Here is a 14,944-nt window from a genome sequence, read left to right as displayed (position 1 = left end):
CTTAGCATCTATGTTGCCTAACATTTTGGACTACAGTACCAAGTTATCCAACCAGTGAGCACTTGCCTATGTAGTGCCCCCTCACCTTTTCTGCATTTCTCTGCCCATGCAGAGACCCACAGGCAAATGCTCAGCAGCAAGGTTACCTCTCCAGTGAACAAGAGGCATGGCCTTTCCCTGGATCTCAATGTAGCAGCCCTTGCAGCTTGCCCGGCTCCCACTCTGCTGGGAGGGATCTGGGCAGAGGGCAGCAGTAGGGCAGCACCCTCTGGAGCTGCTCTTTTGGAAGTCTGTGACCCAGAGAGAAGGAGCACCAAGGGTTGCCAGAGAGGGTGTGGACATTGGCCATGAAGGTGGTCTTGCAGCTCTGTCGCATCTCTTTTGCCAGGTGGCTCTGGGTCTCTGGTGGTGGCAGTCAAGAGGGGAGCCTGCCATGCCTTGGATGCTGCACCAGGCTGCAGTGAAGCTTTGGGCTGGCATGGGTGGGCAGCAGCACCTCAGGGCATTGTGTCACACTGCCCTGGGTTTGGGATACAAACCCTCTTTCCTGCAGGCATCTTTTGTTTCCTCCGCACAGAAGAGCTGTGCTGGCCGAATAGCTCCTTCCCACCCCCGCCCTCTCAGCACACACCTCCATAGGTTGGAGCAGGTGCCTCTTCTGTGTGTTCCCTCCTTTCCTCCTGACAGCAGCCTTCACACCACAGAGCACCCAGCAGTGCAGGACTGGGCAGATCTGCTGCCAGGGAACAACCAGATCTTCCTGTTGCTTGTGGCTTCTCAAGGAAGCTGGGCTTGCGACCCCAGGAGGCCCCTGGATCAACGGGAGGTGAGTGAGACGGGAGGCTCTGTGGGAGAAAAGTGTGTGCCTGCCAGTGAGAGAGCATGTGTCTGTTTCCGCCATGCTGCTTGGATGCCCAGGATCAAAGAGGGAGACACTGACCTGCATTAACAAGTGATCCCTATCGGATGAAAACTCTGCCAGGGATCTGGCATAAGGAACAGCAGAGGTAAAGGCCTAGGGGTGTGTTGCAGGGTATTTTACTGCCTGCTTAACAAGTGATATAAAACCCCACCCTTCTTCCCACAAGATGGAAGGCGTTGCCCCAACGGCCCCTGGAAGATGAGAGGCAAAGAGGGCAGCTGCTTCCTTCACTGCAGAGAAGCTATACGCTGGCCACCAGCTGTGTGCAGCCCTGGGCTGTCCTCTGCTTAAGCAGCTGGTGAATGCAGTGGCCACAGAAGGAGAAGTCCAAGGAAGGGTAATGGGGTGGGAGCCCAGTGGAAGATGCAGCAGGGAGGGAACTGTTCCCAGCCACACAAAAATATTGTGGGTGCATTCATATAGACCTTCCTAAAATTCCCAGGTGTCAGATCCGGACTGCTGAGAGACCGTTGGGCAGAATATGCTCTTGCAGCTTGTCCTGACACAGCTGCCCCTCTTGGAATTAACCCGGCGGTGTGTGAAACTGACTTGTGTGTGGAAAGGGGAGGGAGCACCTTGCATGGTTCGTCTGTTCAAGAGGCTCTGTTTCTGCTCCCGTGTTGAGGCTGCCAACAACCTGGGGTTTTGCTTTCTTGACATTGGATGTTTTCATCTGTGCAGAAGAGGCATTGCTAGCTAGCGAGCTTGCCTTCCCAGATGCCTTAGGTATTAATTTGCCCTGGCTGCACGAGACTGGCTTCTGAGATTGAAGGGCTGAGATAGGAGGTCTATTGCTTCTCTGGAGGCAGCCCAGAAGCCTTTAGTGATTCAGGAGCCTCTGGTGAGGTTTTTTGTATGTAGTGTGTGTGCATGTGCGTGTGCGTGCACACATGCTTTATTTGCAGTTGGGGGTGTTTAGGTGCTTGCCTATTGTTGATTCTGAGGCTCACCAGTTTTTATTATTTGGCACTGATATTTTGCGATGCTCATAAGAGATTCTTAGATTCCCAAAAGTGCCTCTTGCGCCTGTTCTGTGCTATATTGCTTAATAATTTTATCTTTGATAATGCTTCCCACCCGTTTACTCAGAACCAACATTATGCTAACCAGCTTGTAATTCCCCCCTGCATTCCCATTTTAAAAAGGTCAGGTGGCATCTATAATGCAAGCAACACGGTGGGATTGGCACTGCATGCCACAATGCAGCCTCTTCCCCACCCCACAGGTAAGGAATTCCCAGAAGGATGTCTATTTTAAAAGCATAAGGGCATTGATTTCCCTTTGGGGATGGCAGCATTAGTGGCTTTAGGCATTTGCTCCCCTGGTCTCTGAGACAGCTCCCACCAAAAACCTCAGAGACTGCCAAGCTCAGACCCCTCCCCTGCCAACTCCTCACTCAGTTCAGGAACTAGAAGAAGAAGAAGAAGAGTTTGGATTTGATATCCCGCCTTTCACTCCCTTTAAGGAGTCTCAAAGCGGCTAACATTCTCCTTTCCCTTCCTCCCCCACAACAAACACTCTGTGGGGTGAGTGGGGTTGAGAGACTTCAAAGAAGTGTGACTGGCCCAAGGTCACCCAGCAGCTGCATGTGGAGGAGCGGAGACGCAAACCCGGTTCCCCAGATTATGAGTCTACCGCTCTTAACCACTACACCACACTGGCTCCTAGTGGAACTAGCGGTTTGTATGTTTCTTCAAAACCAGTGAAATGAACATGGTGCCCATGAATAATTTCTGAGCAATTCAGAGTTTAAGAGTAATAATTTGGAGTACTCCCTGCTAAGGATAGCAGTGATATAAATGTGGGAGAAGGTCTTTCCCAAAGTCTCATCTTGTGTTCTCCCTCCCATATATGCTGTGAAGAGAAACCACGTGTCAACAAAATGGTCACCCTGCACCGCTCTGCATAGAATTCTGTCTTCTTGCATCTTTACTGCTTCTGTGTTACTTTTATGATAGTGCAATTTGCCATACTTCATCCAACCTGAGACTGCCACTGATGAGCAATTTCCAGACGGGTAAGATCCAGGAGAAATACCATGAGATAGCTATGACAAAATAGGGTAGTAAAGGACTACAGTGGGATCAGGATCTATTGGTTGCTTCATAATTCCTGCAATTTCAGCAAGAATCCCTGCCCAGAGCACACAGATCCAGGGGCAATGCCACCATGTGTAGCAGAGTGTCCTCGTTTTGCTGCCACCCCTCCAGCATTGTGGAGAAAGGTTTTTGTTGATGTGCCATAATGGGTTAATCAGGATGCTTGGGATGCAGTACCATCAATATGTTGTTTTGAGCACATCTTTATGAAGTGGGGCTCTCAGGAGCTGCCTAGACCCATATCCCCTGCCATTTTGTCTTCTGCCCAGACCCAATTCCCAGGTTGCCATCAGGTCAGTTGTTTCTCTACAATTCCTATTTAACCTTTCTTTATATGACTGACAACACACCCTTTCAAAGTGACAGCTGAATATGCACATGTATATTTAGAAAACATCATGGACCTAAGAACATTATCTGTTCTGGTCAACTTATTTGCAAAAGCCAGAATTTGTCCAAGTTGTAACCAATGGATTTGATCAGTCCTTACTTAGCCTGTCTACAAGTGCTTTCCAGTTAGCACTCAAACAGCTCCCCAGTTCTGAATACAGGATGGGTGTTGAAAGGTCTTGGCCCTAGGAGCATAGTGGTTCAATTCTCTGAAATGTGCTCTCTTTCTCTCCCTCTTTCTCTCTCTTTACCTATCCTCAAGGCTTTGGGCTGCCATGCTGAAGCTGACCAGGTTAATAGTTCTGGTGATCTTGGCGATACAGGTCATTGCCCTCATCTTCTGGTCTCAGCTTCATGGCAGGAAATGTCCTCTGGCACAAGAGCCATCCCAGGTGCACATTCTCATCCTCTCCTCCTGGAGGTCAGGGTCTTCTTTCGTCGGGCAGATCTTCAGCCAACACCCTGATGCCTTCTACATGATGGAGCCAGCCTGGCACGTCTGGGCAACCATGTACCAAAACAGCGTCAAGGTCCTGCACATGGCAGTGCGGGACCTCATCCGGTCGGTCTTCAAGTGCGACATGTCAGTCTTTGATGCCTACCTTCCACAGAAGAGAAATGTGTCAGAACTCTTCCAGTGGGAGGTCAGCCGGGCCTTGTGTTCCCCACCAGTGTGCAACTCCTTCCAGCGCAGTGACTTCATCTCCAAGCATGCCTGCAAGATGCTCTGTAGGAAATCCCCCTTCAGCAAAGTGGAAGAGGCCTGCAGGTCTTACAGCCATGTTGTCCTGAAGGTGGTCCGGATCTTTGACCTCAAGGTGCTCTATCCTCTCCTCAATGACCCCTCCCTGAACCTCAAAATCATCCACCTGGTCCGTGACCCCAGAGCCGTTTTCCACTCTCGCAAGAACACAGAAGGTAGCTTGGCCCAGGACACGAGGATTGTGCTGAGACAAAACAGGAATGAAATGGATACCAAGCCCTATGCTGCCATGCGGGAGATTTGCAAAAGTCATGTTGAGGTTTACACTGCAGGCAGGCAGGCCCTTCCCAGCACCCTCCAGGATCGCTACCTCTTGGTGCGGTATGAAGATATTGCCCGCAATCCCTTGGCCAAAGCTGCTCAGCTCTACAGTTTTGCAGGACTGCCCTTCTCTCCTAACCTTCAGTCCTGGGTGCACAACATCACCCATGGGCAGGGCCTTGGCAAGCAGCCCTTTGATGTTGACTCCAGGGACGCAGTGAATGTGTCACAGGCTTGGAGGAAGGCCCTTCCTTATGTCCAAATAGCAAAGCTGCAAGAGGTCTGTAAGGATGCCTTGAAGCTACTGGGCTATCGACTAGTTAGGTCTGAGGAAGAGCAGAAGAATATGGCATTAGACCTCTTTTATGCCCAAACACCTCTTGTCAATCAGGAAAGCAAAAGGAGCCTGGAAGCATCACCTGCAATTTCTTGGACTTGGACCAGATGAGACATCAGAAGCTTCCTAACACTATTGGTCCATTCGGCTCACTATTTTCCACACTGACTGGCAGTGGCTCTGCCAGCAAGATGGCAGCTTGACTTGAACTGTTCCTGAAATACAGCAGTCATGCAAAAAAATAATGTTGCAACAGCCCACAAGGGAGAAGTCTGCCCAGCTCATCACAGAATCTTGTTACTTCATTTCTGCAAGTTTGCAGCATGTTACAGCTGAAACTTTGCCCAGGGACAGGGATCTGGACACAGCAATGGAATCACCTCTTCCCTTTCTGTTTGAAAAGCTGGGGGAACAGATGGGCTTGCCTTACATTCAGACCCTGAATCCAACAAGCACCCTTTCATAATATGGTCTTTTAATGGTAATATGGCAGACTAGCATACTTATTAAGGCATAGGCTGTGTTAATTGGATTACCAATGCCAGAATGTTTGTGTGGTAACTAGGTTTTATGGGAATGGCCAGTGTAAATGACATAAAAATCTATTTCTGTACTTTTCTGCATTTTCTTCCCTTCTGACTTAACTGTTGACAATTCCTACTCCTGAACTGTGTGTTTGTACCTGTAACTCAGGATAACACCTTGTGCATCTGATGAAGCCAACTGCAGTTCACAAAAACTTATGCCAAAATAAATTTCTAAGCTGTTAAGGTGCCAGAAGACGACTCTTTGTTGGTTCTGCTATAAGAGACTAATAAAACTATTCCTAAACACTCTGTGGGAAATAAGCTCAATAACTGTCAGTCTGGCTAACTGGCAGACATCTCATACAAACCTGAGCATAGAGGCACCCAGAGGCTTCCCCAGATCCTACAAAGGCAGAGTCAAGGGTCGTTTCTGTGCAGGGGCCAGTGCAGAAATGTAGCCCCCACAATGCCTTCAACTCAGGAGAGTAACTGAGGAAGATTGGGAGGGGGGCTACAAATGAGAGGATTTCTGTGGTTCTGTGGTCCCCCCATTGAAATTCTTAAAAGAAGAAAAAATAACTTACAGTTGAAAGTGTTATTTTCTGGTTTATTTACTTAACATTGTGAGCATAAGCACTTAAAATATTTTTTTCCTAACTTTGTTCTCTGCAAATTTTGAAATCCCATCATTAAAATCAATTCCTTTTGCTACTATGTTTTCAGTTGACAAGATGGCTAAGCCAGAGAGCTTTGCCATTCCCTGTGGGAATGTTCAGGGAGGCAGGAGAGGATATATTGTTTAATTATATCCTTCCCAACTTGTGTTAACAAGTTCTATGATTTAACAGAGTAACGTTCCCCTTTTAAACTTACACAGCGGATAGATTTGCCAGGCTTGCATAAGCCTCTAAAATAAGTTTATTGGTAATTCCCCTTTCTTCCCTCTTAAAAGAATAGACACGACACAGTCTTGTATAAATTTATATAAAATAGTTTACTCACATTCTGTTCACAGAAGGATCCTAGAAGGCAGACTTAAGTTACAAGATATATACACCTGGAATCTATGCATGTCAATGTCTGAAACATTGTTTAAATATTTTATTTTGTATATTCATAGTCTGTTTTTTGATCTGAAAAATCTACTAGGTGGCTCATAATTGATTTTAAATCCACAGCTTGGCTGGAACTAGAAATGGCTTCAGTCCCCCTGGTGGATTATCTACACTGGGAACTAGATACTGGGAGTGTGCCCCTTTTGGCTCTGACCCTCAATTACATATTATAGTAACCCAATAATTACATTTTATCCTCACAACAACCCTGTGAGGTAGGTTAGGCTGAGAGACTGACCTGAAGTCACCTAGCAGGTTTCATGCCTGAGCAGAGCTATAAGGTCCTAGTCCAACACTTTAACCACTACACCACACTGGCTCATGACTGGATCAGCCAGCGTCAGTCTAGCTAGCCCAGAATACTGGTTCCAATAGTGGCCAGCTGGAAGGAAGCAAAGAATGGCTTATACAGGAAATGTTGTACAGAGGCTCATGTTTCCTCATGCTATGATTATGAGAATGGAAAAGGCTGCTGAGATGGGGATTTTGTGGAAGGACCAGGAAACAGGAGCCTGTCTGGCCCTATGCATGTTATGCATGTTTGCTGGAGTGATTTTTACAGAGTTACTGGGGCTTACTCCCATTTGCGCTCACTTCCTCTACTTTTTCTGTTGCCTCCCTTACTTCAAACTACTATATAGACAGCAAACGCATTATGGCAGGGCAAAATTATCTTGTTACTCTATAGTGCTTGATGCCCATAAACAATGCATGGTGCCCATGATGCAGACCCTTCGAGTGTCACTATTTTCCAGTGACAGTCCCAGATTTACAGAAGCCACCCCATTTTCTGATTTGATCCTGGAATGCCCCGCTTTTCCATATAACGTCCCTATTTTCAGTGGAGAAAAGCCATGGAAAGTCATGGGAGCCCCGAGCCAAGGAGATAAGTAACCATACCTTTAGAAAACATCTGAAGGCAGCCTAGTATAGGGAAGATTTTTAATGTTAAATGTTTCATTATGGTTTTTTATACATATTGGAAGCCAACCAGAGTAGTATTAGTATTAGTAGCAGTAGTAGTAGTAGTAATGTAATAGGACATCCCTATTTTCTTGGGAGAAATGTTGTAGGGTATGCATGATGTCGCTGCATAAACACCAGCAACAAATGTAAGGAAGTTGGCTTTAGTGCACGTGAGAGGAGAACAAGTCCATTTTCTGGGCTGTTTTTCCTCCCGAGATTTGCAGTTAACAGAGCTGCTCGAGAGAAGACGCCCACCTGCCCGCCACCCCCTGAATCTCCCTGGGTGGGGGAAAGGAGAAGGCAGGCGGGGGGAGGGGTGTGGGAAATAGAACAGCGTGCTCTTGCGCACGTTGCTCCTGCCTCTGCCTGAGCCCAAACTGGAGGCGCGTTCCCAGTTCAAGGCGACGCATGTGCAGCCAGGCCATCATGCGGCCTCCCTGAGGAGGGGGGCTGGTGTCCTGGAGATTCGGGCTTGCACTGACCTCTCCCCACCCTCAGCCTTCACCCCCACCACGCTCTACTTCTTCTTTGCCACCAGAGCAACCAGCAGTGGTGGCAGAAGGAGCGTGGCAGCGTTGTTTGCCCGAAGTCACTTTCTTTCGGGGGCCGGGAGCGGGCGCGTTGAGCATTCTGTCACCCCCCCCTCATGATGGCACACAGGGCGACCTGCCCCCACTGCCACCCACTTCCTACACCACTAATCCTGAGACCTCTGCAAAGGAGTTGAAGTGTAATTTAGTCTTGAAAAATTCATGGTTAGCTTCTGTGTGAAAAGCCCTCTAATGAAGTTCACACATCTGATCTGTTTCAATAACAAAGTTCACATCAAGCCTGGTTCCAATCAATGTGGTTGCTGTTCTACTTGCTTCAGCGAGGTATGGCTGGATACAAGATGACCAAATTAGCCATTTCCTTTTAGGGTTTATGACGATCCACATGTGCTCTTATTTATATAAGATTTTTACAGTCCAAATTAATTTTGCAGTGGAGACTTGAATCAATCCTAACAGTGCTCCCTTTTTCTGTTTTCCACTACCATTAAAGACCATTTTTGTCATGGTTTCCTGCCATCTCCTTCCATCTCTGCTGATGTTTTCTACCATTTACAGCAGTTTTCCACCTGCCTCATAGACACAACACTGAACGTCAACACCCTGGTTGCTCCCACATTTTCTTTGAGAAGTTAGAATGTTCATGAAGATTCCACAACATCACCATCATACAGGGGCAGGGATGGCCAAAAGTGATGGTCAGATAGAATGTATTCATTTCATAGCATAACCTTTTGAGGCTGGTGAGTGCCACATCTATTCATAGTAGGAGCCTTTGATAATGCCTTAAGAGCCAGTTCATGGATGAGTGATCAAGTTTAAGAGCATGTGAAAACGTATATACTTTGGCAGTGGCCAGTGTGGCTCTAGTCAGCTGTGTAAACCTCCTTAATCTGGCTGCATTGATCTTTTAGAGCTCCTGGATGTTTGTATTTCACAAAACTCTTGAAAAACCTGTCAAAGAGATGTTACTGTTGGCACCTATAACACTTTTTTGCGGCATGATTTGGACCGAACATTCAGAGGCTGTGGCATTTAATGAGGAAGGGAGCACAGACAGATTCTGTTCACTCATTTGTTCCATACCTGGCTGTTCAGCTATGATTTCTCTTTCCTTACCAACTCAAGGAAGCCAGTGCCACACACAGAGACCTGAATACATACCTATATTTACTGTACCTCTATCCAAGGTGCATTTGCCATGATGTGGCAGAAATTTATCACATACTCCAATACCATCATACAAGTTGTTTGCCCTTCTCTACATCTATTTTTAAAAAATTAAGTCTGCAGCCTCTGTGTCATCGGCTACCTTATTTTAACCAGATAAACTACCCTTAAAAGTTAGGTGGAGTTTTAGGTGGGTTTTTGTTTTTGCTGCTGTTATTGATTTTCAATTTTTGTATCTTACAATGATTTGTGTGGAAATTGTCCAATTATGGATGTGTTTTATTTATTGTTTATGACTAGTTTTGTTATGTTTTTATTATGTATATCTTTTCATGTTCATGTTGTATGAAAGGCGGCATACAAATTAAATGATGATGATGAAATGTTCTTCTACAAGGAATCCCAGGCTGGTGTGTGAATAGCCAAGATGATGAGCAATACTTTGCATTTGCTACAGGACATGTAGGTGCCCCCCGCCAGCACTTGTTAGCCTAAATGATGGGGGTGGGGTGTATGCGTATCTATCTAAGTGGGGGTGTTCTGGCTCCAGAAATCATTCCAGTGACTAAGTGCATCAGTGCTACTGAGTATTCTTGACTTGGTGGGAGCACTTCTGGAGAGAGGGATGCGGGGTGGGACGACCCCACAGGAAGACCCAAGCAATGCTCCAACTTTAGGGGGTTGGCTAAAGTTGAGCCAAAAATGTGTGGCTGTCTGTTGCCAAGTACCTCAGAATCAGCCACTGCCACACCTAAGTTCCAACTTAAGGCAAGCTGGCGAAGGGAGAATAAAGAGGCTGATTGTGCCAGGTCCACATAAATCTCCTGTGAAGTAAATAAAGGCTTTGTGTACAAATGGAAATGAGGAGTAGGAAATTCTCAAAGAACGGTATCTCCATCACAACAGCTTGCTGTGCTTTCAGTCACAGAAGACAGTAACCGCAGGTTGCTGGCTTCCAGAGACTTTCCCTCTAGCCTGACACTCAGAAAACTCCCTCTGAAGAAATGTGTGTGAGAAAGCAGAGGGCTGTTTGCTGCCCTCCTACAGTAAACCATGGCTGTTGCAAGCTAACTTTTCCTGAATGCCACGCGCCTGTTCACATTCTCCGCTCCATATTTTGCCACTAGCTTGCTTCTGAGGTCTTCATCCCCCTTCAGCAAGTCCACATCATCCTGCCTGCTCCAAAGAGGGCAGCCACCCAAGGACGGCCCCGTCTGCAGGCAACATTCCACAGCTGCCACTTCCCCACTGTTTTTCAAAAAAGCTTGTGTCACAGTTGTCAGGTTCACGTCAAACTTCTTCATGAAATACTTTATGTCCTCTACTGCCGTGGCCACCTCCACAGCCGAGGGAGCTGCAGGCTGCTGCTCTGCCACTGGGGGGTGGCTTGGGGGCTCAGCAGAATCTCCACCAGATACAAACTCAAGCGCCCTGATTTTGGGATTAGGAGGTGCTTCTTCTTCAGAGGTCTTGAGCTCCATGTGTTCTGAAAAGGTGTCTTCTGTGGAGCTGGGGCTCTCACTGTCTCCCTGGAAGGAAGGTGAATTAGGACAGTTCAAGATCACTGTTTCTTTCTAAATTTTGTAAGCCTTACAAAGAGCAGATTATCGTCAGTTTCTGGGACCTGGTACTCTGATGGTGATGGGGCAATGCTGTTTCAGTCATTCCATCTCAAACAAGATAGTGAAGGGTTACAGAACGTACAGAAAAGGGAAAAATGACAATGGGGTTGGAGAAGTTTCCCTCTGAGGCTTTTGAATCTGCCAGGTGGACAAAGTTGACCAGGGGCCCCTTTCCCACTCAAGTCCTTCGGCACTGCAGAGGCACTGCTTTTCTCTAATCAGATTGAAGCATATTAAAGGGAAAGCTGCTTGGGTCTTACTCACAAGTAGCCCCACCAGTAATGAGTCAGGCTGGGCTGCAGGTAAAGGTGGGCATCGAGGCTCGAGGCTCCCACTAATGGTTTATAAGCCTCAGAGACAGTCAGGAAAAGTAGCCAGAGCACACCTCTTTTGGGAGCATATAATATGGTAAGCTGTACCAGAGTGTGGTGGAGGTGGGTTATATTTTCCCCAACTCCCACAGTTGAGCAGGGCTTCTCTGGTCTGAAAGAAGGCAGAGAGAGGAGTGCAGCCCTGCTCCTGAAGGCAGCAAGGAACAACTGCTTCAACTCTGAAGAGTGAGAGACCCTACAACTGCAACACTAGTCAACACACACTTGCATAATAATAAATAATAATAATAATAATAATAATAATAAATTTTTTTATTTATACCCCACCCTCCCCAGCCAAGACCGGGCTCAGGGCGGCTAACAACCAATAATAAAAACAAGTTGATTAAAATACAATTTAAAAGATTAAGATACAACATTAAAGCATTAGGATGCAGCCTCTTCACAGGAGGAGAAAGGAAAAAGAAAGAGGGGGAGGGAATCAAACTGATTCTAAGCCAAAGGCCAGGTGGAACAACTCTGTCTTACAGGCCCTGCGGAAAGAAATCAGATCCCGCAGGGCCCTGGTCTCATGAGACAGAGCATTCCACCAGGCCGGAGCCAGTGTTGAGAAGGCCCTGGCTCTGGTTGAGGCTAATCTAACTTCCTTAGGGCCTGGGACCTCTAGGGTGTTGCTATATATGGACCTTAAGGTCCTCCGTGGGGCTTACCAGGAGAGGCAGTCCCATAGGTACGAGGGTCCTATAGTGCAGAATGGTCTAGCAATCAGCAAAGGTGAAATAGAAACATTAATCAGAAGCCTCCTTCAGCAGCTTCTACCTCTGAAATGGTTCCTGTTTAGCAGGCTGCATCATTAGTTAATTGGTTAATCCCTGTTCCCCAGGTGCGGGAGGTGGGGAGGTTAATGACTAGTTCCTTCTCTGAAGCTGCAAGGAGCATTTTTCCAATTAAAAGCACATGGCAATTCTGAAATGCCTCAAGGGTGTTTACTGGCATGCATGCACCACAGACTGCCACTGCAATTGGGGGGGGGGGTTGGATTGCTACGAATACGGTCTGAAAAAATTTAAGGGGACAACACTGGAATGAACAGGTTGGCACACAGCACTGCCTATATCACCCAGAAAAAAGTGCCTTGATGAAACCTAGCAATTCCAGGCTATATAGCCAGTGACAAACAAGTTACATTTGCCCATGTCCAAGGCCAAATATGTCAAATAAATGTAATCAGTTCTGCCTTTAGTCATTCTATAAGCTATGCTGAAACACTCGGTGCCATCTTATGCGAAGGCATCTGTACCCCATTGTCTTCAAATTCTTTGTTAGCTGTCTGGAAAATGCTACGTACCTTTGGTCCTTCCGCAGTGTGGCTTTGATCCTCTGGCTGGGGGACATCCTCGACTTCCTTACTTTGGGAGGCTGCTAAAGACAAAGGTATGTTGAGGTTCACTGTGACAAAAGTAATCCAAGCCACATTTCCCACCCTTGTGATGATGCACCAATTACCACCTTGGTGCCATGGGCCCTTGAAAAATGGGAGAAGGAAATGGCAGCTTCAGGTCCTGAAGCCCCACTGGCCTCAGCTAGCTAATGGAACAGGGAATGATGGGTTTTCCCGACTCTTGATTTATTTATTGCCCGCCCCACCCCCCATATGTAAGGTCGCGATTGTGCAGCTAAAGTGAGTGTAAGCTGCAGGCCCACTGCACTGCAAAAAAGCCCTCTTTTCCAGAGGAAATAAAGGGTCAGTTAGGCTGGGGACTGAGATATGAAAGCTAGGAGCTAAATGGCACCTTAAACCTAGGTTTAAGAACAGAATGTCTAGGTATGCTTTTTAATAACAAGATTACAAAGCTGAAAATGAATGAACTGCAGCTAAAATATTATGTTCAGTTTTCACATAGTCATCCTTCCCCTGCCCACCCCCCTAATACTCTTATGAGGGTCTATTCTCCAGTCTTCAGAGAATAACTGGATGTGGGGAGGCAGAAAAAGGTCCTGCTTTCCTTCCACTTTGCAGTTTTAATCTGAAATCTTTAGGCGCAGTACTGCACCCAGAGCTCAGAAACTGCTCACGCGAATGAAATTCCCTGTCACAAAATGCACCTAAAACAATGGCAGTTTTGAACACTGGCTGGGGAAGACCATCACACAAGTGAGAAGGAGCAGCACTGAACAGGCAAGAAGCCCGAGGATTTAAAGAATCCTAAGAGTAGAGTGAATCCCCCTCCAAAGGGGCAGGCAACCCAGAGGCAAGGTGATCATGGACTGGGAAACTGGAGCCTGGGGGTGGGGGGAATACTCAAAGCCAGTAGGGAGTTGAACAAGGGTAGTGGGGAAGAAGAGAGGAGTGAAAGGGGTGTGTGTGTGCATGAAACACTTGCACACTAACAGGGGAAGTACTTGGCAGGTCACCAGCAGGCAGAAGCAGTAGCTTGAAAGCATATGAGATGTTATGGCAGGCAGAAGCCCAATGTTGACCAAAGGCAGGACTGAGAAGGAAGGAGGAAGCTACTTTAATATATTTTGAATTATGTCCCCATGATAGGGCTTGGAGGCAAAAAAGGTGTGAAGAGAAGGGAGAAGGCAGGAGGAAAGAACCCCAAAGGGAGAATTTTGCCCGTGGGGGCTCCTTTGGCCAACACTTGGCCAAAGTTTCATTTCCGGGCAATATAGAAGCCCAGAGGGGACAACAACCTGCAAGATGAGTAGTAGTATTTGACAACCAGGAAGGTGGAAGCAGGAGGTGGGCCAGGGTGCCCCAGACAAGCTGTCTCACCATAATGTAGCAGTGATGCCAGATATGGCCGGCTAGTGGCTAGCTGAACCTTGCTGCCTTCTGGCTAGGAAAGCATCCTTCTGCCAGGCCTTACTGGTCCTGACTGGCAGCAGTGACTCTCTGTATGGCTTCAGGCAGGACTCCTTCCCAGCCCTAGATGGAGATGATGCCAGGGTCTGAACCAGGGACACTTTCTGCATGCCAAGCAGGTGCTCTGATCCTGTGCTGCGGCAGAAGGCCTTTTGGCCCACTCCAGCTAAAGCAGCCCTGCTTACCAGCAGCAGATTCAGACGAGCTTCTGAGCTTGCGTCTCTGGGCAGGCAGGCAGAGGTCTTCCTTGCCCCGCAAGTGCTTCAGGTAGCGGTCGCGCATGGCCTGCCAGGAGTGCCGCGTGACCCGGGCCGCCTCCATCTCCTTCCAGACAGCGTTGCCACTGCCGGCTGCCTGCCTGCCGCTGCTGCTGCTGCCTCTCTTGCTCCTCCGCAGGTGCAGCAGGATGGCCTGGTCTTCCACCTCGCTGAAGGGCAGGCGGCCCTCGGCAGCGCCCGTGTCCGCGGTGACCGGCGGTGGTTGCAGGCGGTATGTCTCTAGCGGCAGGAGCTCCTGGCGGGCCACGCAGTCGGCGACGTAGCTGGCGGAGATGAAGACCCCCGGGGTTCCCGGCGGCACCTCTCCCGGCCGGGCCAGCAGCACCGCGCCCGGCTCCTGCACGCGGCACAGGCGCCCGCCGTGGCGCACGATCAGCGGGGCCAGCTCCACCTTGGCCGCCCCGGGGCGGACGTAGAAGCTCAGGGGGCTGCCGTCCTCCCGCTGGAAGAACAGCCGAGGCTGCGGGGCAGAGCCATCCGGCTCACCCTCGGCCTCCGCTGTGCCCAGCATCGTCCGGACAGCTGGGGCTGCAGCGGAAGGACGAGCCCCGCGACCGGCTGCTCGGGCCCCCCAATTCCCACCCGACGCCGCCTACGGGCTGCTCTGCCCGGAAAGGAAATGGCACTCTGCACGCGCTCAGGGGCACCCGCGTGCTCAGATTAGGGGCGGGGCGATTTGACCCGTTGCACTCCGCCCACTCCTCCCTTCAACGGCGGCGGCAGCGTACCGGAAAGTTTCCTT

General features: G+C 48.5%; 2 protein-coding genes across 3 annotated transcripts; one reads left to right on the top strand and one right to left on the bottom strand.

Annotated features, from left to right (window-relative positions):
* Positions 1-696: 696 nt before the first annotated feature.
* LOC308483616 (carbohydrate sulfotransferase 4-like) lies at positions 697-5,142 on the top strand. The gene is made up of 2 exons (XM_081017658.1): positions 697-826; positions 3,674-5,142. Exon 2 carries the CDS (start codon positions 3,687-3,689, stop codon positions 4,881-4,883), a length of 1,197 nt encoding a protein of 398 aa, XP_080873784.1. The 5' UTR covers positions 697-826; positions 3,674-3,686; the 3' UTR covers positions 4,884-5,142.
* Positions 5,143-6,269: 1,127 nt separating this feature from the next.
* TERF2IP (TERF2 interacting protein) lies at positions 6,270-14,887 on the bottom strand. Of its 2 annotated transcripts, none has more exons than XM_081018478.1 (3): positions 14,110-14,887; positions 12,404-12,477; positions 6,270-10,630 (listed from the first exon to the last, which is right to left on the bottom strand). In XM_081018478.1, exons 1-3 carry the CDS (start codon positions 14,711-14,713, stop codon positions 10,169-10,171), a joined length of 1,140 nt encoding a protein of 379 aa, XP_080874604.1. In that variant the 5' UTR covers positions 14,714-14,887; the 3' UTR covers positions 6,270-10,168. The 2 variants fall into 2 exon arrangements, with proteins under 2 accessions (XP_080874604.1, XP_080874605.1); XM_081018479.1 differs by having other exon boundaries at positions 12,404-12,474.
* Between the last annotated feature and the right edge of the window lie 57 nt (positions 14,888-14,944).

This window comes from Podarcis pityusensis (assembly GCF_964106645.2).
Source record: "Podarcis pityusensis genome assembly, chromosome: 8".
Lineage (NCBI taxonomy): Eukaryota > Metazoa > Chordata > Lepidosauria > Squamata > Lacertidae > Podarcis > Podarcis pityusensis.
Note: the sequence above shows the minus strand (reverse complement) of the source record. Positions and strands in the feature narration are given on the sequence as shown.

Bases quoted from the DNA above. Each gene is read 5' to 3' on its own strand.
- LOC308483616 (XM_081017658.1), top strand. From the start codon at position 3,687: ATGCTGAAGCTGACCAGGTTAATAGTTCTGGTGATCTTGGCGATACAG.
- TERF2IP (XM_081018478.1), bottom strand. From the start codon at position 14,713: ATGCTGGGCACAGCGGAGGCCGAGGGTGAGCCGGATGGCTCTGCCCCG. The intron at 12,478-14,109 runs GTAAGCAGGGCT...CTTTGTCTTTAG, and splicing joins CTCGTCTGAATCTGCTGCTG to CAGCCTCCCAAAGTAAGGAA. The intron at 10,631-12,403 runs GTACGTAGCATT...CCTTCCTTCCAG, and splicing joins ACACTGCGGAAGGACCAAAG to GGAGACAGTGAGAGCCCCAG.